The 24,441-nt window shown below is 54.3% G+C and overlaps 3 protein-coding genes and 1 long non-coding RNA gene across 5 annotated transcripts in view; 2 read left to right on the forward strand and 2 right to left on the reverse strand.

Annotated features, from left to right (window-relative positions):
- LOC115346288 (thioredoxin interacting protein) lies at positions 1-4,863 on the reverse strand. The gene is made up of 8 exons (XM_030026162.2): positions 4,381-4,863; positions 3,277-3,349; positions 3,026-3,173; positions 2,580-2,682; positions 2,143-2,399; positions 1,879-2,035; positions 1,555-1,703; positions 1-1,408 (listed from the first exon to the last, which is right to left on the reverse strand). The coding sequence occupies exons 1-8, from the start codon at positions 4,628-4,630 to the stop codon at positions 1,373-1,375; spliced, it is 1,173 nt and encodes a 390-aa protein (XP_029882022.1). The 5' UTR covers positions 4,631-4,863; the 3' UTR covers positions 1-1,372.
- LOC121233524 lies at positions 4,629-13,612 on the forward strand. Its single transcript, XM_041125901.1, has 5 exons — positions 4,629-4,643; positions 4,855-5,228; positions 7,766-7,874; positions 9,646-9,779; positions 13,552-13,612. Exons 1-5 carry the CDS (start codon positions 4,629-4,631, stop codon positions 13,610-13,612), a joined length of 693 nt encoding a protein of 230 aa, XP_040981835.1.
- HJV (hemojuvelin BMP co-receptor) lies at positions 12,336-19,122 on the reverse strand. The gene is made up of 4 exons (XM_030026150.1): positions 18,819-19,122; positions 16,660-16,821; positions 14,987-15,489; positions 12,336-14,483 (listed from the first exon to the last, which is right to left on the reverse strand). The coding sequence occupies exons 1-4, from the start codon at positions 18,883-18,885 to the stop codon at positions 13,863-13,865; spliced, it is 1,353 nt and encodes a 450-aa protein (XP_029882010.1). The 5' UTR covers positions 18,886-19,122; the 3' UTR covers positions 12,336-13,862.
- LOC115346279 overlaps positions 14,390-24,441 on the forward strand; it is a 22,031-nt gene continuing 11,979 nt past the window's right edge. Inside the window, exons 1-3 of one of the 2 annotated variants that reach the window (XR_003925090.2) lie at positions 14,390-14,478; positions 17,710-17,815; positions 19,871-19,995. This is a non-coding gene — a long non-coding RNA (uncharacterized LOC115346279). Of the gene's footprint in view, positions 14,479-17,709; positions 17,816-19,870; positions 19,996-22,745; positions 23,543-24,441 lie in introns of those variants that run through there. The other variant, XR_003925093.2, reaches the window with a different exon arrangement.

The following is a 24,441-nucleotide window of genomic DNA, read 5'->3' on the forward strand; positions in this document are numbered from 1 at the left end:
TCAGGTCTCTCTTTATTAAGACGACACCCCCCAGGGGCATGTCAAGCATCGGTACAAAACAAACCTTTCCCTTTTTCCCCTTCTTCCCCCCCAAATCCCAATACAAAACAGTACAAAAGGAGTTCATCAGCATCTTTAACAGAAGCAGCCGGCAGGATTGAAGATTCTCTTTCCAGGTGAACCCATGGCACCGGGAAGAGCCAGCCCGCATCTGGAATGGGGTTCGGTTCTGCCAGGATCAGCCCGCATTCCCCCCAGCCATCACCCAAGGCTGGGGTTTGTTGAAGCTTTTGGTCAGGGACAGCTTGGGTGTTGAGAGGCGAGAGGGAATGGGGGAAGGAATTCCACTGGGACAGGAGGAACCCTCGCTCCTGTGTCCCATAGGATCCTGTCGGCTTCTGCAGTCCTGCCAGGGCCAGCGGGACTGGGAAGCAGCGACCAGGGGTAACCGACAGAAATCTGTGCCGTCAAGCCATTCCTCCCGTCCCATGGGAACACCAGCTTCCATGGGCTGGTAAAGTACAGACCCAAAATCAACATTACAGAATCACAGAATGCAAACCGACTCCGATATGGAGCTGGGTGTCTCAGACTAGGAGCTGGTCTACAACATGCGGCAGCGCTCCTTGCACTAGGTCAGCTTCTCCCAGCTGGACCAGCGCTTTCCCGAAGAGGCTGGACAGAGCTGCTGCGCACAGCTGAATGCAGAGTGAGGGAGCGCTCGAGCAGCGAGCAGCGGGAGGGCAGCTCAGAGATTGAAGGCATTTAGAACTCACTAGCAACAACCCCGCCCACCATCAGAGAAATGAGTTTCATTACGATCTTTGCACGCACGGGTGCATTCTCGGACACGGAACCAACACGTACGAACAGGTCGCATCCGTCCCTGGGGACAGCACAGGGGATTGAAGGCATCATGATGGCAATTTTGGACATGAATGTCTTTTTTAAAGTCTTTTTAGGCTGGAATCTGCCTTTCCTAAGGGTTTGTGAGGGAGGTGTGTGAGGCTTTTCCACCTCCCCTGCTCCACCTCGAGATTCTCCTGCCCGTTTTCACGTAAGCACCTTGGTAGTTTGGGTTTGGTTTTTTTGGAAGACTTTGACTGTAAGCAAGGTCCCAAAGCACCCCTGAGCCACACCGGGGTTTCTCGGTACAGCCGGTACATGAGGGAACACAAAGACTCATAACACTTCATCACCTCGGCCACACTCGCCGAGCAGAGCCTCGCCGGGAGCCACGTCTGCCATGCGAGTGGCCGCTCCTCCTGCAGCGGGGCTCTTCGAGCCGAGGTCCGTGCTGCTGCAAGGTGTCCATCACAGCGCATTGCAAGTCCAGAAAAAGCGGGAGAGTTAACAACCTTTGACTCAGCGCTCACTGCACATTGTTGTTCGCGATGCAGGGGTCCACCTGAGAAGGGGGGAAGCGATTTCAATCCCGAGCCAAAAACCCCACCCCAATGTTTCTGCAGAGCCATCTCATCTATCCTGTCACCCCTACCCAGGGTTCAGGCCGCCAGGAGCGATCCTCCCCACCACACCAGCACAGCATCTCACCTCTGTGTAGGTGGGCGGCGGCATGAACTTGAACTCTGGAGCGTACATGAAAATGGGGCTGTCGAAGCTGTCAGGATCATCCAGGAGTGGAGTGGTGGGGCTCTCCAGGCGGTGGTCTTCAGGAACGATGTCCAGGTAGCACGGGGGTGCTGTGAGGGATGGAGGGACCAGTGAGTATTCCAAGATCGCCTGCGTTCTCCCGCTACACCCCACCGCAACCCTCTTTTAGCCCCTCCTAAACTCGGGGGGGGGGGGGGGGGGGGGGGGGGCTGTCACAGTGGTGCCCACCAAGGACCCCCTCGCGGTCAACCGCATTCTCCTCACCTTCTGGAGCATCAGGGAGGTTCAAATCCACCCAGCTCATTTCAGAGCTGGTCTGACTAGCCATGCTGGAGCTGCGGCTACCAATGCCCGAGCGGCTGCCGATGACAAGGGGCAGCTCCAAGATGATCTTCTTGGAGCCTGGGACACTGACGTAGATCTGCAAGGGCAAGAACCAGAGTTTTAAGGGACGTTGGGAACCAAGAGGGGACGAAGTTTATCCCGCTAGTGAAGCAAGGAAGAGTAACACCAATCCAAACCACTCACCTGCAAGAAATACTCCACACGCAGGATGTTGCAGCCCAAGATGGATGGTTTGAGCTTCTTGACGCGGATGGTCTTGCCCCGCCAGGACTCGGACATGCCCGAGATGATGTGGTTGCCTCGGACACAGGAGAGTTTCTGGGTGAAGACCTTGGTCTGCCCGTTGGCCAGGTAGGTGTGCTTGGCGATGATGGCCGCTTTGGGTACCACAATGCGGGAGCAAGTGTTCTCGAAGTCAGCGTTGATGCAGATCTCATCACCTGAGGAGGGAATGGTGTTTGGCATTTAGGAAGGTTGGAGCTTTTTCCTTGTGGGATGCCCCTTTTAGCTGTTTAACATCCCCGATACTCCCCCGCTGCTCAGCTCAGGTACAGCTCGCCCCATCCCCCCCCCCCCCCCCCCTTTCTCCCCTCATCTATGAGAGGAGGACACGCTCTTACCTTCGCAAAATCCTTTCCTGTCGATTTGAGCGCTGACTGACACACGTCCATCAGGAATGAACATACAGGACACCTTCTTCTCCTTCTTGGCAGCAACTGGGGACTGCAGAGAAACATCATTGTTACCTAGGTGAGACATGCCCACTGTTCCCATCCCACTCTCCCTTCCTTCCTCTTATTTTTGCAACAACAGCTTCAAGTTCCCCATGAGGTTCGAGTGTCTTGCAGCTAAGTGAAAGCAGAACAAGCGCGTCACTTTATCTGCCTTGGTGTAGATTTCTAGAAGTAACTAGGACTTGCTAAGAACTAAGTATTTAATCCACGCTCAGCAATAAAACCTATTACGGGAGTCTTAATGACAGAGGTCGGACTGACCCTATCCAAGGGCTTTTCTCCCTCCTAGCACCTGCTGACACCCCTGTCTCTTGGAGTAAAGCAGCACTTACCAGCAATTCTGGGGTGTTCACGTCGACAGGATCCATAACCTCGAAGCGCTTCTTTATCTCCTGAGTGGGAAAGGACGGGCGCTCCAGGAAGGCCTTCACCCAATAATCCACGCAGCCATACTTTCCCTTGAAGGTAGTACCCAGAGGCCTGTGGAAAGAGACGCTTGTTAGACACATCTGAGGCAAGAGAACTTCCCGTAGCAATCCATTTTCGTTTTTCTTTTCAGAGGCACCGTTTGTCTTGTACTTACCCCTGGGGAAGCTCGAATCCGAATTTGTACTCATATTTGTTCCCGGGTCTCAGGATTACAGAGCCGTCCCCATCTGGGAAAGGAAAAGGGGAAAGGAAACATTAACTGAAGCTCCACGGCTTTGTTCTTAAACATTATCCTCTGTTCTGCTTACACAGGCGGTGATGAATCCAAGCGCTGCATGGGCTTGAGCTGCATTAGCTGTTTGGTAAGAGCTGCCTACACCTGTCCCCCAAGAACAGCCCAAGAACCCCGTGTCTTCTCGAAGCAGGGAAGCGCTGCTCATTTAATCTCACTTCTATCAACATCCCCCTGCAAAGCCAGAACACCGTGTCCTGATGTACTTCAGTCCCTGTTACCTCTCCTCACCCACCCTGCTTCCACTCTGTGCGAGTATCTAGTACCCACTTCTCTATCTATCTCCAAGACTTCACATCACCCCTGTTATCACCCTGGACGCTTTGCCAAGTCCCTCTCTCTCTTACCTTCCCTGCAGCCAGCCAGACAAGGCGGCTGCTGAAGGGAGTTCTCCATGCCCAGGAGAAGAGATCAGGTGAGATCTCTCGGTCTCAGGTGAGATGTGCACTTTCCATCCCCCGGCCACCACCCGTCCCAGGCACAGCACCAGCACCTCCTGCTGCCCTGACACCCAGCCGAGGCCAACGCCAGTACTCACTCCCTGCGGGCATACACTGTCGCTGCCTGTTCTGCGGGCCACACCAACACCCAACGGCTTCTGTACACTCTATCAGGCAGCTCGTCCCTCGCCTTTCAAACTTTGAACTTGACTTTAACCAAGCCCTGCTGTCCTCTGCTTGTTCACAGGCTTCAATCGATTCGCTCATTCCCCCCAAGACTCAGCCAACATCCAATCCCACTTCCGTCTCTGTGACGATCCCCAACACCAGCGGAACACCACGACTCCTCACTGCAGAACTAGCCCGCTCGATGCGTACCCCAAGGGGACACAACCAGGAGACTTGCTCCAGCCTCATCAGAGAGCAACCAGCAAGAAAAGCTGCCTCTCAATGGCCAGCTTTCTAGTCCTTTTCTCCCCACCATCTTTTGCCCCCCAACTCCCTTCTCCCAGCCCCAAATCCTCACCAGTGGGCTGCTCCTCCAGGGTGAGGACATCCTCGAAGCGCAGGTACTCCATCTCCTGCTTGCACTGCTGGGGGCCCTTGGCCCAGTTGACTTTGGCCACCCCACAGGCCAGCACCTTGACGGCGCTGACGCGAGTGACCTCGGCCACCTCCACCAACACGCGCCCGGCCACTTTCTCCCCGCTGCAGTAGACCTTCTCAGGCTCGCTAAAGGCCATCATGAAGGTCTTCACCTTCTTGAACATCACCATGGCTGAGAGGAGTGTGGGGGAAAGCTCTTGAGAAAGCAGCGAGGGCAAGAACTGCGGGGTTTTTTTCCCCCGAAGAGGAAAAAACAACCCTGAAACAAGCTGATTTTAGTCAAAAAGCGCACTCTAAGCCCTCGCCTCCTGGCGCTGCAGGGGGCCGGAAATAAGCAGGGCCACTCCGCAACACAGCCGCTCCGCACCGCCCGCTGCCCTCAACGCTTTGAGAGCGGCCCCCGCCGGCCGCCGCCTTTTATAGACTCCGCCTCCCCGCCCTTCCCCCGCCCGCGCCTGTTGATGCCAGGAGCGCCACGCCGAGGGCGCGTGGCCAGGCGTGCTGCTCGCGTGATCAGCGCCCCTATTGGCCGCCGCCACCTTGTTTACAGCCCCGCCGTCCAATCAGAACGCCGGGTACGGAGCGTGGACAGCGTGTGAAGGAGAGGCGAGCGTGTTCAAGTGAGAGGAGGGTGGGAGAGGGGGGGAACGGAGTGACGGCCCGGCAGGCCAATGGGGAGAGAGGGCGAGCGGCGGCGGTAGCCAACGGCGAGCGGAGAACAGGATGTAATGTGCTCAGGCATGAAGGAGGGGGAGAGTCCGCCCCAGGGTGGGTGCTGGGCCCTGGGCCCTGGGCCCTGTGTGGGACCTCCTGGGCTGGGCCCTGCTGTACTGGGCGAACTGGGGGCGGCTTGACAGGCTTTCTGGTGCTCCCCTCACCCTTCTGGAGGCTTTCTTCCCCCTTCCTCAGTCCCCTCCGCCCAGGGCAGCCTAGGGGCATTTCCACAGCCCCCCCTGACCTCCCCTCAGCCGGTACCTGAAGTGTTTCCTCAGCCCCCTTCTGTGGTACCCCCGTTCCCCCCCCCCCCCATTATTTGAGGTAAATAAGGATGCGTTTGGTTTAGGGGATGGAAGCCTGACCTTGGGGGCTTCTCTCCACCCTTCTGGGGTGTCATGGGGGGGTATTTCCCCCAGCTGTGCCCACGTTCCACAGCTGCCCGACGGGACACCTGCACCCCCGCCCTGCCTGCCGTGTTTCGGGGAGCCTTCCCATGCATCCTTCCCAGAAACAGACCTCTCAACATGCCAGCATATCGCTAAAAGGGAAGTGTGACCCCCCCCTTCCCACACCCCTGTGCTTCGGGATCCTTCGAGACAGCGTCTTGAAGCTGGGGGGAGGGGGGGGCCACGGGGGATGACAACACAGAAAGTAGCCGATGAGAAAATCTGAGGCAAATGTCTATTTTTAAGATCGCGACATCTAGATGTTTCTTGCTGTTCACCATAGAAAATGGGGGATTTTTTTCGTCAACAAGTCTACCTCGATCTAAGGGAGGGCAAACAACTACATCCTTCCTACAAAGTGTGCCCGGGGCAGGCCCCCTGTCCCTGTTTTCCAGCTGGGATTTGGGGAACAGGGAGAGTTGTGTTGTCCCCCACAGGAGGCTTTCGGCTCAGAGAAACCCTCGAATTTTCCTTCCTAGATCATTTTTGCTGACCAGACATTCTTCCCTGACAGGCAGGGGCTTATTTTGCCCTTGGTTTTAAAAGCTGTTAATGGTTTTACAGCTCAGGAAAACACAGGGAGTGCAGGAAACAGGAGAACAATATTTTTGGAGCCACCCAACAAAGCAGGAATGGAAAACGGGGGCTTCCAAGACCACCCCACCCCGAACAAGGAAAAGGGATATGTTTTTGTTAGCAGTTGTCTCTGTTGTCCTTTGGAGCTTGTTTGTCCGTGTGTTTCTGGCACGCACTGTGCTTTTCTTTCTCTGCCATCCTCTCCTTCCCCCAGAGTTAATTCACACCTGTTAGTATAAACCGATAAACCGGCCAGATAAACTGTAGGGCATAAACTGTTCGCCTGCCAAACTGCAGGACAAATTTCCTTACTGTGAGAGAATTATTTCACAATTAAGTACGTAATGGAGGAACTGCACCTTTTTCCTGCCGCTTCTGGTCCCAGCAAGCTCACCCCATTGTCTCCTGCTGCACGCTAGGAAAAAAGGTGCCGGATTAGCGAAGAATTGCGGATTTGTTCTAATTTGGCAAAATGAGGAGAGCTCTCTTTCCAGCCTTGCCAGCTATGGGATATTTGATCCCAAAGACCCTGGCTTGGATCTGTACCCAGCATTCCCTTAGGAGCTGTGTTTACGCTCTCCCTCTCCAGTTTCCTTTGGTGCCCATCTTTCCAAGGAAGACATATCCAGCCTGGCTCTCGCAGCCCATGACTGCTTGCTCTCGGACAGTAAAATACATTCCAACAACGTCAAAGGACAAATGAGTTCTAAGCCAAAGAGTTTGCCAGAGATACCATCCAAGGCACGTTCCACAGCCTGAATCGTCTCCAAATTTCTCTTTATCTGTCAATCAGCTTTTGCCCTTTGCTCCCCTGACCCCTATCTGCCTGGAAATGCCTCCCCAGTCCTTCTGCAGAAGAGGGAGCAGCTGTAATTTCCTCAGGGCTGAGACATGGTTCACAAGGTTTCCCACGCAAGCAGCACCCTCGATTAAGCAAGGGCTTCAGAAATGCTTAGGAATTTTAGCTTGTAAAAATGAAAGCTTCAAAATGTCACGTCTCCTTCAGAAAACAAGGGCACCAGAAGAGAAGCTGGTTGGATTTCTGGGCAGAGACAAGCTCTTGGGGGCTTCCTTGCTCCCACTAAGCAATTATTTTAGGGCATTCACCCCCCCTTTCTGCTTATTTCCCACAGGGATTGTGGTGCTTGGAGGATCCCCCCACCCTTAATTGAGAGCAAAGCTGCTGCTGAGGTTGGACGGGGGGGAGTGGCCAGAGCCTTGTCCTCTGCTGGTGTGCCTGGCCGGGGCGAGGGACGGCAAGGAGAGCAAGGAGAGCTGCATGACTAATGTTATATGCTGGGGATGTCCCGGTTCAAAAAGCAGCAGGGTTGGGCTGAGTGAGAAACCAGGCCCTGAGGTGACTCACTGAAAGCTGGGGCTGCTGCGTGGGTCATGGAGAAAGAATTGGGTAAGGCAGAAACTAGGCAGTACAACAGCTTTCAGCGCCGCGCTCTGTGCTGGACACATTGTGCCTTGCTGGAAACCACCCTTATTCCTACCATCCATCTGAATCCCACTTGTCATAAAAGCCCGATGCTGATAAAAGCCTTTTTTTTTCTGGTCTAGATTATCGGGAGCTGCTACCCATCGTTGCCTGGAGAAGCCACACTCCTCTCATGGCAGGCTGTCCTTTGTCCCCTCCATCAGACAACCGCCTGAATTGCTTGGAGAGCTGGTGGGTGCCTGCTGGAGGCTGCAGCCCTGGAGCTTCTTGGTGCTGTTTTCTCTGTTTTTTTCACCATATATGGTTGCTTCCAGCAAATTCGAGGCAGGGAAGGGGGGGGAAGAGAGGGACGCCAAGGGATTCACAGTGGCCCGAGTGAAGGGACAGAGTGTGCCTGCTGTGCGGTCGAGAGCGGGAGCCAGGGCGGAAAAGGCATTTCCTTTGGTGAGATTGTTTATGTACAGGGAACATAATAAATAAATCCCACGCTGATTGCATCGGGGGTGTGTCGCTGCAGCTGGAAAACGAGGGACCGTGGGACTTGAGTGGCTCCTGGAAAGCCACTGCTTGTCCCACACTCGGCTTCTCACTGCTCACATTTGGCTGTGGCCAAGGCAGTCATTCAACAGCAAAAGGGCCACCTGAGATTTCTAGGTTTGAAAGCAGGCAGTGAAGCAAGGGTAGCATCACTGTTTCAGTTTCTAAATAAAACCAGCAGTTTTGGTAAGGATGTTAAGGTTTGTGGGGCCTGGCTTGAGGTGGGGCGGGGGTGGCACAGCACTGCTGGTTTGCTGGAATAGAGGTGAACAGGGCTGGTGTTTGTTTGACAGCTCTTGAGGGATCTACCAGAAACGGGTTGGAAAACTCTTAGGGCAGATCCCCATTAGGGGTTTCCAAAATCAGGATTTTTTTTGCTGCTTTCGTCCATAGCAGTGGCTTGTGTTACCACTGGCTGTGCTTCCTAGCGCTGTGCAGGCTGCGTACCATTTTGAAATGCTTTGTGGCACACATATTGCAGAGCAGGATCACTTTTCCCCCTTACCCATCCCTGCTGAACAGGGAGAAGTCCTCTCAGGGCTCAGGTATGAGGACTTTTCCCCCAGAGCCCCAAGTTTCCAGCTCCTGCCACGGAGTGCGATGCAAAAGCTCTCCCTGACAGATGGTTCTTTGCTGTGGTGGGATTTCTTAATTTCTTTTCTGGCCAGATTGTGTTTTTGCAACAGAGGAAGGGGAAAGCCAGAGCTAAGTGTCACCACCCTCTGACAAGAAACTGAGCTCAGTCATCCATAAACAAGGAGGAATTTGAATTCAGAGTTTGGGAAGTCCCGTGTCTATCATCTGGTCTGGGCAGGAAGACTCAGCTGCATCAGCTCTTTCCTCCGGCTGGGAGAGCATGACCTCTCCCGGGCTCTCAGCGCACGGCAGGGCTGGTTAAAACCATGGCTCCGTTGGCCAAGCCTTCCTCTTCTAAAAGAACAAATCCAGCTCATCTCTTTGCCAGACCAGTCTGCTAGGTCCTTTTTGCCTTTGGTGTCAGTTGGGTTTTAAATATGTTGTTACGAAGGGAGGAAAAAGTATCCTGATTTCCTGAGCTTCCATCTCTCCTTTGTCTGTTTGTCCTTTGAAAGGCCTCAGCAGGTTCTGCAGATGCTGGAGAGAGCAAAGAAATAAGGAACTTTTACTTTTCAGCAGCCAAAGCTACTCTGAGGCTGCCAGCCTGTGTGTGCATGCTTGGGAGCAAGGGAATCCTCACCTGACATGCTCACCCCAAACATCAAGCTCCCTAATTTAGAGAACCAGGTTGGGTGGCTGTAATTGGGGGATGGGGGGCGGCAATCCCCTCCTAGACCTCTTTCACGATCTCACAGGCAGCAAGGCCAAACGATGGAACCTTTTGGGGAGCATTTCGTGGTGTTTGGGGTGAGAATGGACATCCCCTGGGCTGTGGAGCTGCTGACTCCGCCGAAGTCCTTCTTATACTTTGTGTTGTGTGGACATCTAGAGGCCTTGCCAGGAATGGCACAGGAGTGATTTTCCTCCCTCCACCCGTGCGGGCCGGTTGGTTGGATTACAGAAACGACAAAGGATATCGGTGTTTTTCACCTGCCCAGTCCTAGGTACAAAGTTTAAGAGGAGGTGAGTGAAGTTGCTTTTAGATTTGGCTGCTATGAGCCAATTTCTCGTGTTTTGAGCATGCTGCTTGTGTGTTTGTAAAAGTGAGAATGAGCGTTAATCTTTACTTTGTGTATTTACAAGAAGGAGGAGGAATGGCTGTAAGAGGCTGAACACTGTGGCATTTGCCACTTGATGAGGGCAAGGGGAGGTTGGACCTCCAGACATCTGGCTTCTGTGCATCTGCTGCCCAAATGCCAGTGGCAGCTTATATCTTTTTTAGTTTTTTTCTGTGATTTGAGATTATTTTTCATGCCAAATGAGGAGGAACATGAGGAAGCATTCCACACCGAGACGTGCCCATTTCAGCCGCTGTCCCCATTCCTGTTCTCTGCTGGTGATGCTGCTCAAGGCATTGGCCATTACGAACATGAGGAAGCCGAATCTAACCCTGAACATTGTGGAGGAAGTTCTCGCCTTGGCCTTAACTTCTTGCTAACAAAACATGCTGGAGTTTAGCAGGAAACACACACATTTGGGTGGCTTTTAAACCAGCACTGCTGTTTTGAAGACGTGCTTCTGATCTGCAGAGCTCTGGTTTGCAGGTTAGAGGCTTGGCAGCTCCAACTTACACAGCTATGTGCCCTCACTGCCACACTGGGAGCTGGCAAACCTGGCCACCTCTGATGATCAGGCTGGTTTATGATATGTAGAAGCAGCTGCTAATGAAGATTCAGGTTTGGCTACTACACCTCATGCCCCAAGGCCTTGGTATTTCTCTAACTACTAGAAATCAGAGTGAGGCGGGATGTAAGAGGAGCAGATTGTCCCAGACTTCTCACACCTTCCTGCGAGATCCGGTGCTGGCTGCTGTTGACAACCGCCTACCAGGGTAGGCAAACCCCAGGTCTGATCCAGACTGGGAATTCCCTTGCTCCAGTTGCCCAGGTTGGGCATCTGGATGCAGAATGGCCCAAACTGGGCTTGCTTTTGAAAATGCTGGGCAATGTTGCCAGAGTCTTTTTTAGCAGGTGACATATGCTAGGAAATTTAAGGGCTCGATCCAAAGTCTACTGACGTCAAGGGAATTACTCTTGTCGACATCAGTGGGGCTTGGATCCACGCCTACGTTCCACTTCTTCATTTCAGACTGCAATCTGTCAGGGGTGGAAAGGTTTCTTTTCTACTTACAGACTTTAGCACGTCTTTGAAAGGTCTTGCTTCCTCGGCAATCATTATGTTGAGGATGCAGACTACAGAACAATTTGGAGAACAGGCGCAAACCCATTCAACGCTGTGCACGTTCCTTCTGCATTGCTGGACCCTAGCCAGGCTGCAGCTCAGGTTTAAGCATCTGCATTGCATGTAAGGGAGGTGGAGGCCTTGGCTGTGATGTGCTGTGACTCCCCAATACCTGCTCCAACCAGAATTAGAGCTTCAGACCTCCATGAGCTGCTCAGGATGGTCCAGCTCACCTTTTCCAGAGAGCACTGGCCAAAGTCCTCTCTTCAAGGAGCATCTGGACGATGCTTTTAGTCATATGGTTTAGTTTTATTTGTGGGGAGTTGGACTCGATGGTCCTTATGGGTCCCTTCCAACTTGAGGTATTCTATGGTTCTCATGGGCTTTGGGGTTTGTCAGGTGAATGATGTGTGAGGGGTCTTGAATCCACCTTTCACAGGACCCAGGAAACTCTGCTTTTCTTTTCAATGGGAGCAAAGCCCTTGGAGCCCAATTCATTGCCTCCTTCCCAGGTGGGACGTTCGTGAGCAGGTTGGGAAGAGTGAGTCTGTATAACAGCCTTCCTGCAAAGCTCTGGGTTAGCACTCGCCACGCTCCTTGGTCAGGACAGAGCTAGCACGATGCTACGAGAGACGTGGTGGGCCAGGCTCTGCTGTGCCACTTCCCTGCCATACCCATGTGCCCAGGGCTCGCGCAGGATCACCTCTCCAACCACCTTCATGTTGCTGGTGGATCCTGGGGACTCTTCTGTCCTCGTTTTATGACTGTGGAGATACCAAGAGGCTGGGTCTGGGTGGTGAGTGTGGCCCCGCTCACCTGCAATGGTCATCAGCCAGTGAGATCCTCATCTCTCCCTTAGGAAAGCCCCCCTTTCCCCATGGCATTCTTGTTGATTGGCTCCATTGGCCAAAATCTAACAGATAATTATATTCTGCATCATAACATCTGACCGTGACGCTGTTTCTGGCAGTTGCATAGCATCGCTGCGTGCTGTTGAAGAGCTGCTGTTTCACACCCTGGGAGTGGCTACCTTTTGTTACTAGATCAAGTCACTCCTGTTTCTCTAAGTAGCTCCAGCTTCTATCAACCCTGCAGCCTCTTCAGAGCTCCTGAGGATTTTACCCCTATGGGGAACATCGCTAAGAGGGGGACTTACAGTCTCCTGCAAAGTGGTGGAACAGAGCAGCAAGGCAGGCTGGCTTCCTCTCCTCATTCAGTGCATGTATATATAGACCACAAAGTGCTCCAGAGTAAAAGGAGCAGTGGGTGGAAGGCGAGATATTATTATCTTCACCTGCTGCTGCCGACCAAAGAAATAAAGAGACAGATGACAGGAAATGAGGACTTCAAAAATAGACACCTTTAATGTCAAAACGTTTGGGGATTAGTGAGAGCACCATACAAGAAACAGAGAAACTCTCATGCTAGTCACCATGTTCTTTGAGTGCATGCTGGAGGAGGAAATATGCTGAGATATCTAAGAAATGTTTCCATAATTACTCTTTGTGCCCTTGGCAGAAGAGCAAGAGAAAAAAAAATGACCAAAGAAACTGCAGATACACTGAAACATGAATTGTAAAACCTTGCTTTACATCGTGACAGATCCTCCGTACTTGGATGATCTGCAGTTCTCTTTCCCCGAGCTGCATGTCCAAATCCTGCCCATGTCTGCCATCTCACTTCTCTGCCTCCACGAGGCTTTACAAGGCTCTTCTTATGGCTCCATGGGACAGGAATGGCAAAGGTTTTAATGTGAGCCCTCTTTATTAAAAAAAAAGTCTTTCAATATGGAAAATATTTCTTAGCATATAGAACTCTAGGTGCTTTACTTAAAACCTCTTAAATATACTAAACATCTAATTTGGCCTTACCTCTGTATTTATGTACATCTGCTAGTAGTTCCCCTGCCCATCAATACAGTCATATGGCTTTTTGGCAGCTCCGTGTCTTCATTATTAATTCTCTTTTGCAAGTGAAAGCCACAGTCTGGGTTGGATTTGAATGGGGTTGTGACAGTGACAGAGAAAGTTGGGCCCAAGGGAGAGGAATACCAAGGGGTATTTTTCCTCACTGAAACTCAACGCTGGTCCAAAGTCCAGAACTGGCTATATTGAGTCCTAGACATGTGCCAAGACAGCAAGGAAAAATAGCAACGATAGCCTGATGCTCCGCAGCTCCCGACGCTGGAAATGAGCACATTACTAATCCAGAGAGAGGAGAATACAGTACGAAATGGTTGATTTCTAGGTCAAAAATCTCAAACCTTGGTCACAACACTCCGATAACCAACTTGTTGCCTTGCTTCGCTCTTGCATTGCTTTGGTAGCAGCTGGGTCAAGGGGCCCCAAATCCACCAAACAACATTTTTTCACTGCTAAAAACTGGGATCCGGGCTTTGAGCCCATTATTTCTGAATCTGTAAGGTTCCTGAGTAAAAGTCTGCTGCAGTAACACTGGAAGAAAGGTGTAAAGCAAGTTTATGGAAAGGCTTTGAAGGGCAGAGAGGTTTTCTAAATGTGTCTTCACCCTGGGTGTTTCTTTTTCTTTGATACAGCAGCAACGTCCTCATCTTTAGAAAAAAGAAATGCATCCAAATCCAACAGAAAAAATTGTGATCTGCCTTTGGGAGAGGAACCAGGTTCAATTGGTGCTGTACGTGTGAGAACAGTGGATGCAAGCCAGTGTCTCTCAGTCTTTCATCTCCAGCGCTCCCCTCTCCAAAGGTCTGGGTCTCTGATTCCTTATTGCCACAGAGACACTTGATCCTAGGTAAGGCAACCCTCTTGATCTGCAAGGCATGGGACTTGAGTCAGCAGCTCTCTCGTGTTACCCCTGTGGACTGGCTCTATGCAATGCCAGTGAGAGTTAAAAGTGCAACAAAACAGCCCAAAGACCAGAGGTGAGGAGGAGGAGGAGGAAGGAAGAAGAGATGTGTGGGCAGCCTGCCCCAGCCTGGAAGATGTGCAGTTTCTCAGCATTGGGAAGGAAGACCCTGGCATCCTCCAGGGCCCCGTGAGCTGCCATGGTGAAGTTGGCATCCCCCGAGGTCACCACATCAAAGACACACGACTGGAAGTAGACATCCTCTACGGGCAACAATTCCTTGCAGAGTGCCCGGGCCGTCTCAGTTGCCACGCGGCCGCGGCAGCACTCGCTGCGGGAGATGCGCTGACTGCGGGGGCAGCCGCCCACGCAGAGCTGCAGGTCTTGCTCCTCCGTGAAGGCGCGTGCCACCTCCTCGGCTGCCCGGATGGAGAAGGAGAGCTGACGGCCAGCCTGACGGACAGCGATGGTGGTGCCGATGTACTCCGCCTGGATTTCCACATGCTGCCCGGGACTGCGCTCCCGGATAACCAAGCTGCTCCCACCTGGCCTCTCGCCCCCGTTCACCGAGCCATCCTCGAAGGCTGCTGGGAGGTTGTCTATCTCAGCCTGGTAGACCTTCTGGTCGATGCATTCCTTCATGTTCTTGAAGATGATGGTGAGCTGCAGAGGGCAGATCAAAGGGTGTTTGATCTCACTTGCTGGGTGTGAGAGTGGCGGCCATGTCCCCACCCCAAGTACCAGCTATCTAGGGGAGGCAAAGCAGATCGCACACGTCTGCCTCACCGATGCATCCCCCTCTGCCCCAAACCATCTCTCCCACATTGCTGCAGTCCTTTTGGGAAAGCAGCACCTTCCCTACTTTCTTTAATACCATGTAAGCAACTGAAAACTGAGATGGAGCCAAGCCTGGCTGGGCTGCATGCAGGTAATCCATGAACCACACACTAACCCATCCCCAGGCAGCAATGGGAGCGTTTGCAAGCCTCTCTGGTCCCCTCAGGGACCTTCATCCCACTTGTTCCTGCAGACGTTCATTCCTGATCCCATGTGGGTTTAGCTGAAGTTATTGCTGCCCTCCCCAGACATTTTAGGGAGTGCCCTAAGCCGTTGCTGCATCCCAGAGGTGTATGGCTTTGCTGCCAAGCCCTATGCACGAGTGTTACCTTGCTAGTGACCGTAGCGTTGGACCCCTTTGCCACCGGAGAGCTGGTTGCTTGCACAAACAGGTAGTCATTGTCCAAGAGAGGCCAGGAGCCCTCCACTCGGCAAGTGTGGAAGTCATCATGGAAAGTGCGGATATGGGGGTCCCCGAAAGCTGCGCAGTGCTGGTAGCTCGGGGGCTGGCCATGCTTGTAGAGAAAACTCTTCTCATAGTTGCAGATATCGAGAGACTCAAAGCCCTGATGGTTGGGGGCCGGGGGCCGGGGTCGGGGCGGCGATGTGGGACCCTCCTTGGAGCAGTTGTTTTGGATCATGAGGTCCTCGATGCCGTGGACGGCAGAGTGGTAGGCCAGGTCGCCCCGGCACGTGCGAGCCGTCTTGCGGGTGCAGTGGGAGTAGGAGCGGAGAGCGTTGCAGTACGCTGCATTCCTGTTGGAGCCACGTAGGTTGAGGGTGGCAGCCACGTACTCGGAGTTGCAGCGCAGGATCTTGCACTGGGAAGAAACTGGGAGAGACGGGATGGCTCGGGGCATCCCGGTAGAGCTGTAGGGGTGGGGAAGGGCAGCCCCTTCTCCTCCCACCACCTCCCATCATCTGGACCACTCCAGATCTCATGATGGAGACAGTTTCTGGAAGCACTTATCTCCCTGTTTTAACAAACTCAGTGGCCGGTTTAAATGACCTGCTTCTTACGTGCCTGAGGGGAATGAATCCAGGGTTGCCTGCTGCAGAAACAGGCTGGAGCCCAGCGCAGAGGACAGCCTGGGGGAAGTCATGGGAACAAAGGGGTGTCCTGAAGCAACTGGGATGTGAGATTGTACCTGAGGCAGGAGCGTGGCCGAGAGCCAGGGCAGCAGTTGTGACTGTGGCCCTAGGACGTGGCTCAGATGGAGATTCTTCACCCCAGGGCTTGCCAGGGGACAAACAGGAATTTCTGAGCTGGGAAACCCCTTCTTCCCATTGCAACCTTGGCTGGGCCATGCAATTGCTCTTTCACAAGAGGCTTGACTGTCTGCACCCCTCAAATGTGATTTCTCTGTGCTGCAGGAGGCAGTGCCATGTACCACAGCTCCAGGAGAGCTAACGAACTTGCTCCAGCAGGGATGATTTAGCTCATTAAGCAGAGGGGTTATAAGGGATAGCTGCCCTTGCAGTAGATGAATGTAAGCTGGGTTGGGCAAGGTGCTGGGAAGTGAATTTAGGTGTGGCAGGATGTGGGTCTCAGTCCTCCTAGCAGAGTGCTTGGGATGCAGGAAGGAAAGCAAGGGACCGAGTGATGGATATGGCTGGTGCCTTCTGCTAGAAGACCCTGGACTTTGGCTGGTCTCAGTACCCTGTTGTCCCTGTCTTATCTTGGGAGGTAATAGAGGCTTTAAGGGCTTTCCCAGGGAAAGTGCCTGCTGCAGGAGAGCAGGGGGATGCTCTTGTTGTGGAGGCTACCCTGGTAGGGGCAGGTGATGTTGGTGAGAATGCTGCCTGCCCTTCCCTCTGGCTGTGGTGGGCCAAGGGCACTCTGATACTGCCTGAGCCTTACGGCTGCCATGAGAGGAGCTTCTGGTTGCTCCAGTCACCTCCCAGGAGCTTGTACCCTCCCTGCACCCCGGGACTGCAACTTCCACCGATATCCTTGCCAGAGATGTGACTCTGGCATGGCTCTGCCCATGCAGTTCCTTACCATGCCCGCAGAACAGGAGGAGGAAGAGAGCTCGAAGGAAGAAGCTGGGGTTTTCTAGCTGCCCTGGGCTCTCACTGCAGGCAGGTTTCCCCATTCCAATCCATGCAGAGCCTGGGGAGTTGCTCACCCGCTGGCTTGTCTCAGCTTCATTCAGCAGGTCCCCTAGAAGGAAAGCAGAGGTGGGATCTGAGAGGTGCCACTAAACATGAGCTGCTGCAGGTATGGAGCTGCCAGCATCCAGGCAGCTGCCAAACATGGCCCTGCAGGGCTTGGCTGCACTACTGGCTGTCGGGGGGGAGGCAAGCTTTTGAGCAAAATCCCAGAGGGTTTGGGTTTTTTACTGCTTTCAACCACTGCAGCTCTCATCTTCCACCCTGAGGCAGCTGTGCTGTGTAGTTCAGTGTGTAAAAAAGTTAAAGCTTCCAGCTGCCCTTGGAGAGGATCACTGAGCTCCAGGGGCTTGGAGAAACTGCACAGCAGGGATGTGAGCAGCCAATGAGTGTGGAGAAGACCCAAACTGTCCTACATGTTGGGTGCAGTGTGGGCTGCCTCTGGCCTGCTGCTGCCCCCACCAAAATGAAGGTTTGGAGCACAGCATCCAAGGGGATAGGAGTTGAAAAGCCAAATTATAAGTGCGACTGTCATGACGTCCACAGCCAGCACCACTGGGTGATAACAGCACCTCCTGCTCCCTCAAAAAACCTGTGTCCAGGTTCCCCTCAAAGCTGGGAAACATGCTTTCAGCCACACTCCACCTTTCCCCCTTGCTGCACCAGCTCTGGCTGCTCCCTGGGTGCTGGGGAGCTTGAGCTGGCTGGAGGGGGAGTGCAAGAAGCTGCACACATCCAGACAGTGGGCTGCAGCAGGAGGAAGTGTAGCCACAGAAAAAATTTAACTTCCGTTGTGTTTCATCAGTGCTGGGGATTTGAATCCTTGGTGGCTTATTTTAACAGCCAGTTATTAGTCACTTGTTAGTCAAATAGCTTTTTGCAAAGGTCCTTTTGAAACTGCTGTATGTGAAATCAGTATTTATTTTTTTGTCCCCTTTAGCTTGTATGAGGTGCTGGTTGCCAGAGGCTAACACTCACGGTGACATGCCTGTGCCTGGTACCCTGGGCAGCCCAAGGAGTCAATATTACTGACACTGTGATTGCTAGTAAGTGTAAACTGCAACCGTGGGGGAGAAGAGACGGAATTCTCATCTTTTTCTCGGAAAAGGAGAAATCACAGCTCTACCAGCTCTGTCTAGCACCTTTCAGCTCCCTTTGCCATGGCTGCAGCCATCGAACAACCACCATTAGTTGTACTGGCTGGCATGGTGACATAGCTGAATGCTGGTGGCCCCCCCCCCCAGTTCCTCTGCCAGCTGGATTAATGGCTAACAGGGCAGATGTCTGGAGTGAAAACATGCTTCAGACCTGCTGGCGATGCTCTGACCACCAGCTGCTCTTGGCAGTGAGGACAAGCTGAGCCGACCATGCTGGAAGGGGGAGAGTGGTCTCTGCAGCCCTGGGGCATGGGGACACGAGACCCAGTACTGGGAATTGGGAACTAGGCTCATGTTGGATGTATACTGGTGAGCGAGGTAAAAGCAGACTGACTGTCTGCTCCGATCCTCCTCTGATGCCTGGCACTTGCTCTGTCATGTCCCACCCTACCTGGTCTGACCCTGTTTGACCAGGCTGAGCATCTTTCTTGGGGCTCACAGGAGCTAGTGACCCCTCAGCACTACCCCCCCCCCAATCCCCTGGAGGTGATGACGCGGAGGGGACCTGTCCCTGGTGCAACGCTTAGCAGATAAACAGCTGGTTAATGTGTAGCAGAGAAGTGTGGCTCTGGCAGGGGCAAGGAGAGGTCCTGCCATGGGTCCTGCAGGGAGCAGGACTTTCTTTGGGATGTCCTGACCCCAGTGGTGTTAGGAGAAAGGCAGTAGCAGCAGTTAGAGATGCTCCACAAGCCCAAGGTGATGCCACCTGTGCGGGGAGATGGATGGTTTCTGGCTGTGCCAGGCAGGGCAGCAAGGGGTACTTGGTCACCCCAGTTCTCCCTCTGTTTGGGGCCACCTGCCCATGGGACCAGACCCTGGATCACCCGTGGGTGCCAGTGCCAATGTCCTGTGCCTCAGACCCTCATCCTTGCTTTGCTGCAGCCTCACTCACCTGCATCAGCCTCCTCTGGAGATGAGCTGGCTCCCAGTGCAGGGAGCTCCTTGCCTGGTGGACACATGGGCTGGCTTGTCCTTGTCACCCAGCTCTACCCCAAGTGACACCCAGAGAAATCCATGGGATGACAGCTGGTAAAATGCCAGCCTCAGTCCTGGGCACCTCCATGGCCTCGCAGCCAGATAAAATCCAGGGTGCTGGTGGGGAAAGTCTGGCCAGAGGCGCAGGGAGCAGACCCCACTGAAGAGCACCGCAGTCCCTGCTCTTCCTCCCCAGCTACCTTTGCTCCGTCCTCTTCCCCCTGCAGGGCAGAGGATGGGTGTTGAAATAGATCTGCCTAAATTTAGACAGGCTAAATCCCAGCCAAGAACAACAAGCGGAGGGGGCAGAGAGAAATGGTGTGCAGCAAGGGCGGGGGGCAGAGGAGCTCAAGGAGGAGATGGGAGGCCCCAGACCCCCTAGCTGGGTGATGCTACTTGGTGGTGTGGGGTCACGTCACTTGTGGGGTGCAGCACAGGCTGCAGGAGCTGGCTTTCTTGGAGCTACCTGGTTTTCCTTCCTTGGGTGATATTGCAACCACCTGCCTGCACCCCTGTGGAGTGAGTCCCCATGGAAAAGCACTGTGCTTTTCCCCGTGGGGTGTATCCCCACAGGGAATACTTTTTCAGCTGTATCTCTCATAGCTTCCCCTCCTGGGGCACAGCTGAGTCCTGAACACAAACTCAGCATGGGCCAAAGGTGGCCGGTGTCCCCCGGGGTCGACGAACGCCAGGCCGTGCTGGCTGGGTTCTGGAAAGCCCACCTGCAAGGGCTTGGGTGCAGAGAGCAGCTGTGCAAACCCCTGTCCCTGCAGGGAGGAGAAATGGTGGGGAAGTGTCCAGGTCAGGCTTTTGCAGGGGTGGCCTGTCCATTTAGGATCCCTGGCAGTTATAGCTGGAGGGCAAGGATTGAAAGCAGGTCCCATAGTGCTCCCAGCACCCACAAACCCCTTTGGGAACCCATTCAGAAAAGCCTTCTGCCTCCTAAACCAAATTCCTGCTGTTTCCCAGGTCTTGCTCCTCACAGCAGGGACCGAAGCCTCGCAGACCCACAGTGCCCTTGACATCTTCACACCAGAAGCCTCATGCTTACCTGAGCCCAGGAGAGCAGATGGAACTTAACCAAATCCCCCCAGGTACCGCCATGCCCCTCCTGGGGGAATCGCTCCCGATTTCTGCAGTGCATCTCGAGACCAGTTTGGTTTGTTTAGGGATGGGAGGGAAAGGGGTTTCCCCCTCTGACCCTCTCCTCTTCTGCTCTGACCCTGGCACAAGCTCTCCTGCTGCATGAACCAAGCAGCCAGCACTGGCGTGGGTCATGGCAGCTGCTGAACTGCTCTTCACCCAGGGAATTGGGGAGAAAAGGAGGGATTGCGGCTTCTTACTGCAGAACAAGCTTTAATCTATAGCCAGACTCTTGTTTTAAGTGTAACAGTACATCTTGGGGGCAATGGATAGAAGAAAGGAAAACAAAGAATAAATACCAGCTTGGGTTCAAATCCCAGCTGGGATTTACATCAGCAGCCACTGGAGGAGGAAGGTTTTAGATGCCTGTTTTGGGGGTTTTTTTTGCTCCTGGGGTGCATGGAGGCTTTGCAGCTCTTTTCCCTGCCCAGTATTTATGCACTGGGTCTCTGTTACCTGGTAACAAGGGATAACCAGGGAGTGGAAAAAATGTTTAAAAAATAAGACCCATATCTCAGTGTAGCCTCCCAAGGTCCACTCTGGCCATGCCTTGGACGCCTGGTATTCTCCCCATCTGCTGCCGTAGGTTTCCCCACAGCGAGCCCCTGGTGCGGGGAGGCACAGACACCCACAGAGGGAATTGGTTACACGTGGGGTGGGAGCAGGGGTGGGCAGGTGGGAATTCTTCTGGAACAGCAGACGGTACCATCTGGGCTTGGCGAGAGCGGAGGCCTCTCGGCATCCCACCCACCGGCTTCATTTGGACAGGGGAGGGGAAACTTGGAATAGAGAAACCAAACTGGGATATCCAGGTTGCTGCAGCCCAGAGGCCAGGTTGTGGGGCTCACCTCGCAGCCCCGAGACTCAGAGTTATGGGTGCACGTCCCTGGCGATGTGCTGGATCCCGGCCATGCCATGAAACGGGGCCATCCGTTGCTTTAACGCCATCAGTGCACAGCAGCTCTCCAAGCTGGGGGCTGCAGGCATATGTTGGGCTGAGGAGGCTGGGAATCTCTCCCAAGCTGGCAGAGAGTCACGGTACCAAGACAAAAGCATCTGTGATCAAACTGCTTCCAAAAACCAACTCCCCCCTCCTTCCCACCAGCAAAATCGGCTGGAGATCTAGGAGGCACAAAGCACTGGATCCTGCCACTGAGGGGGCTGCAGAGCAGCTGGCCTCACCCAGATCCTCCTGCCCAAAAAGATGAGGCTTTCCCAAGCACTGCAATGCCCCAGGAGAGGGGAAGAGACCTTGATCGTGGCAGCTGTGTAATTTTTGGTGCAAAGCACGTAATGTGCAGCTCTGCCTGTGAGCATCACCCACATGGATTGTCGTCTGGAGCAATGCCATCCCTCCAAAGGTTGGAACAGCATGGTCACAGCTCAGCTCCAGCCCCTATCTAGCCCAATCACTAACACAATGAGTTTAGCAAGAGTTTGGTTTAACCCGAGTGCTTTGGAGATTTAATTTGCTGAGGGAGACCAGCACCAGCTTGGTTCTGAGCTGGCATCAGCCCTGTCTGCAAACCCACTGCTGCCAGGAGCCCTGGTCCGAGCCGAGGTGGATTTGCACCCAAAATGGCCTGTGTGGATGGGGAAACATGGCAAAACATACCTAAAGAGGCATCAGGAGCTTGTCTGCCTCCATCAGAGCTGTGGACACGAGCAAACCCTCCTGCCACCCACCAGCATTGCAAGGTGAGAGCGTACAGCCTGTGCACAGCACATCCACGCTGCTCCTGAGTGTGGCTCGGTTAAGCCACTGTCCCGGAGAGCTCCGCCAGCCTTTCCTGAGCATCCCTGGGTGAGTGGGATCAGCCAGGCTCCTCAGGTTGGAGGCAGGGGATGAGCCAAGCTGTGAATGTCATCCCTGCACTCCCTGGACCACAGCACAGCAGCCAGCATCCCCTGGGAGCTGCAGGGGACAGCTGAGCCAAGCTGCAGGGCTGGGATCGGAGTCGGAAGAGGGGCCTGGGGAAGGCAGGATTTGCTGGAGAGTTGGAAGAGAGGATCTCGCTTCTCTCCAGGTACAGACACAGCAGCGGACTGGCTGTTTGCACAGTGCCTGCTCGAACTCAAAGCATCCACCCTTCTTTCCACAACGTGCTTGGCATAAAACTCCCATGCCTCCCTCCCCAAACCTCTGCCGAGGATCCCAGTGCTCCACTCACCCCAGCAAATGCCACTCTGACCAGCCACAGGACAGGCCACCGAATGCCCCCAGACCTTCCAGACGTGAGTCCTGGTACCCGGCGTGTGTTTGGCTCCGGGCAGGAGTGAGGAGGGAATCACGGCTGTTAACGCCCTGGGCTCAGTGCAGAGGGAGCAGAAAACAGCTGAACTTTACGACAGCCCGATCCGTCACCGCGAGCTGGAGGAGAGGGGGCTAAGTCGATGCTTTAAAAATAGCCAGTAGTATTTTTGATCCCGAAAGCCGGATTCCAGTGGGGAGGGGAAGGGAAAAGGAGGGAGAGCCAAAGGCTTCCCAACTGCGCACTTCAAATCTGTGGGCAGAGCAAACTGCATGCAAGATGGACACAGGGTCCTGGCCGGACCACTCAGAGCTGCTGATCTCTGGGGTTTCTCCAAGCTCTGGGAAAGACAAGCAGGTTGGGAATGCAAAGTACTGCTGGAAATTCAAGGCAGGCTCTTCTTTCAGCAACACCTGCCTCCTTGAGCACGGGAGCACCCGGCCTGGGTGCCTTCCCCTGCCACAGCAGGGCTGGGAGTGAAGAGCCTGTGCCTGCAAGCAACTGCTTTTCTCCCAGCTCTGCAAGGAAGGAGATGGAAAAACCGATGAAGATGCAAGTCTGGAGTCAAGTTACACTCTGCCTCCAGCTTTCTCCAGCCCAGAGCTTTCCGTCTTCCTTGCTTGGAGAGCTCAGGAGGTCCTGGAGAAGGGCAGGTGCTGGGAGGACCAGAAATCTCAGTGCTACCTCTGGAGAGGGAAGATCTTGAGAAGGTCGGGGAAGAATCAAGGAGCTGCATCCTTTAACCGCCTCGCTTGAAGGTGTAACCCAAGTCCCATGGTCCTCTCCACCCATGGTACAGCACATCCACGTGGGGCTGGCATCCCTCAGCTGCCTCCGGAGCAAAACCATCCATCCCGCTCCCCTGGATGCTGCTCAGAGACGCTCCTGAGATGCTGACGTGCAGATAAATCACCAGCCCCAAGCACCTGCTCCAAGGCTGGGCAGCTGCAGGGCCGGGAAGCTCTGAGGCTAAAAAAAGATGGGAGCAGATGGGGCTGGACGCAGCCACCGCTTTGCAGAGGAACCAGGAGTTGTCCCCTGCCCTGTTCGGTCTCTGCCGAATGCCAACCCTGTGAGTGATGGTGGCAGTGCCCAGCGCACGCAGCTGGGGTGCTGGGGACTACCAGCAAGCTCAGACATGCCTCAGTTTCCCCAGCAGCTAAAATGCAGCGTCCTGGTGTCCACGTAGAGTGGTGGGAGAGGAAGGTCTGGGCTCTGCGTGGCTTCAGTGCAAGGTTGTCACTGGGTGCGTATGGACCCTCCGGACACCGGTGAGAGCCCAGCCCCCCCTAACCTCGACTCCCAGCCCCACCGAGTGCAGGATGCGGCCGGGAGCCTGGAGCTGCCTCGGGGGTGGCTTTGGGGACGCGGGGACAGCAGGTGAGCGGGGACACGGTACCACGAGGTGGCAGCAGCACTTTGCGAGTGGCAGTGGGGCTTGCGAGGAGGAGGAGGGGGCTGCCAGGGCCATCCCTGCCTGCCCCGGCCCCCTTCCCCTGCCTGCTCTGCTGCCCACCTCCCTGAAAGGAGGGGAGGAAAGGCGGCCCGGGGGTTGCGGGATGGAGAGGTCCCAAGCTCAGCGTCAGAGCCGTCCGGGGAGCAGCAGGTTTGATGTCCAAAAGGACATCAAAGGACCCTCGGTTTCCACTCTGTGCCTCAGTTTCCCCACTCCTGCTTTCACATCACCCAGGGGGTCCCCCAGGCTGAGCTCGCTCCATCATGCTGCGGCCCATCTCACAGGTCAAACGAGAGCAAGGGACTTGGAAAAACCAACCCCAGGTGTCCCTTGGAGAGTATCCCCCCCCTCCCCAAACCCTGGGGCAGCCGCGTTGCCCCAGGGTCCCCCGAGCTCCCTCACCAGCTCTGAGATGGTGGCAAATTTGGGCTTCCTCTACCCTCCAATTGGGAAGCATTGCTTCCACAGCTGTGAGATGGAGAGGCTTTGGCTTGGCACAGATGAATTAGTAAAGAGCTGGGGAATCACTTCTATGGGTTTGCTCCCATAAATGGGAATAACGCCCTTTCCCAGGAGTCACCCTGTCCATCTCCAGGCCTCCAAAATGCTCCGGCGGGGGATTTTAAATGACCTTTTTGTTGCCTTTAGCAGAGGTCTGGGGAGAAGATGGGCTGGAGAGGGGGGACACC

This window comes from Aquila chrysaetos, chromosome 9 (assembly GCF_900496995.4).
Source record: "Aquila chrysaetos chrysaetos chromosome 9, bAquChr1.4, whole genome shotgun sequence".
NCBI classification, from domain to species: domain Eukaryota; kingdom Metazoa; phylum Chordata; class Aves; order Accipitriformes; family Accipitridae; genus Aquila; species Aquila chrysaetos.

What these genes read in the sequence shown, in the direction of transcription:
- LOC121233524 (XM_041125901.1), top strand. An exon ending in CTGAATTGCTTGGAGAGCTG is followed by an intron (nt 7,875 to 9,645) that starts GTGGGTGCCTGC and finishes GTGGACATCTAG; the next exon opens with AGGCCTTGCCAGGAATGGCA. An exon ending in GGTACAAAGTTTAAGAGGAG is followed by an intron (nt 9,780 to 13,551) that starts GTGAGTGAAGTT and finishes TCTTTGATACAG; the next exon opens with CAGCAACGTCCTCATCTTTA.
- HJV (XM_030026150.1), bottom strand. Translation starts at nt 18,885, where the DNA reads ATGTGTCCACCAGGCAAGGAGCTCCCTGCACTGGGAGCCAGCTCATCT. An exon ending in TCCAGAGGAGGCTGATGCAG is followed by an intron (nt 16,822 to 18,818) that starts GTGAGTGAGGCT and finishes CTTTCCTTCTAG; the next exon opens with GGGACCTGCTGAATGAAGCT. An exon ending in ACGCTACGGTCACTAGCAAG is followed by an intron (nt 14,484 to 14,986) that starts GTAACACTCGTG and finishes TGCCCTCTGCAG; the next exon opens with CTCACCATCATCTTCAAGAA.
- LOC115346288 (XM_030026162.2), bottom strand. Translation starts at nt 4,630, where the DNA reads ATGGTGATGTTCAAGAAGGTGAAGACCTTCATGATGGCCTTTAGCGAG. An exon ending in TGAACACCCCAGAATTGCTG is followed by an intron (nt 2,683 to 3,025) that starts GTAAGTGCTGCT and finishes GTTTCTCTGCAG; the next exon opens with TCCCCAGTTGCTGCCAAGAA. An exon ending in GTGTGGAGTATTTCTTGCAG is followed by an intron (nt 2,036 to 2,142) that starts GTGAGTGGTTTG and finishes TTGCCCTTGCAG; the next exon opens with ATCTACGTCAGTGTCCCAGG.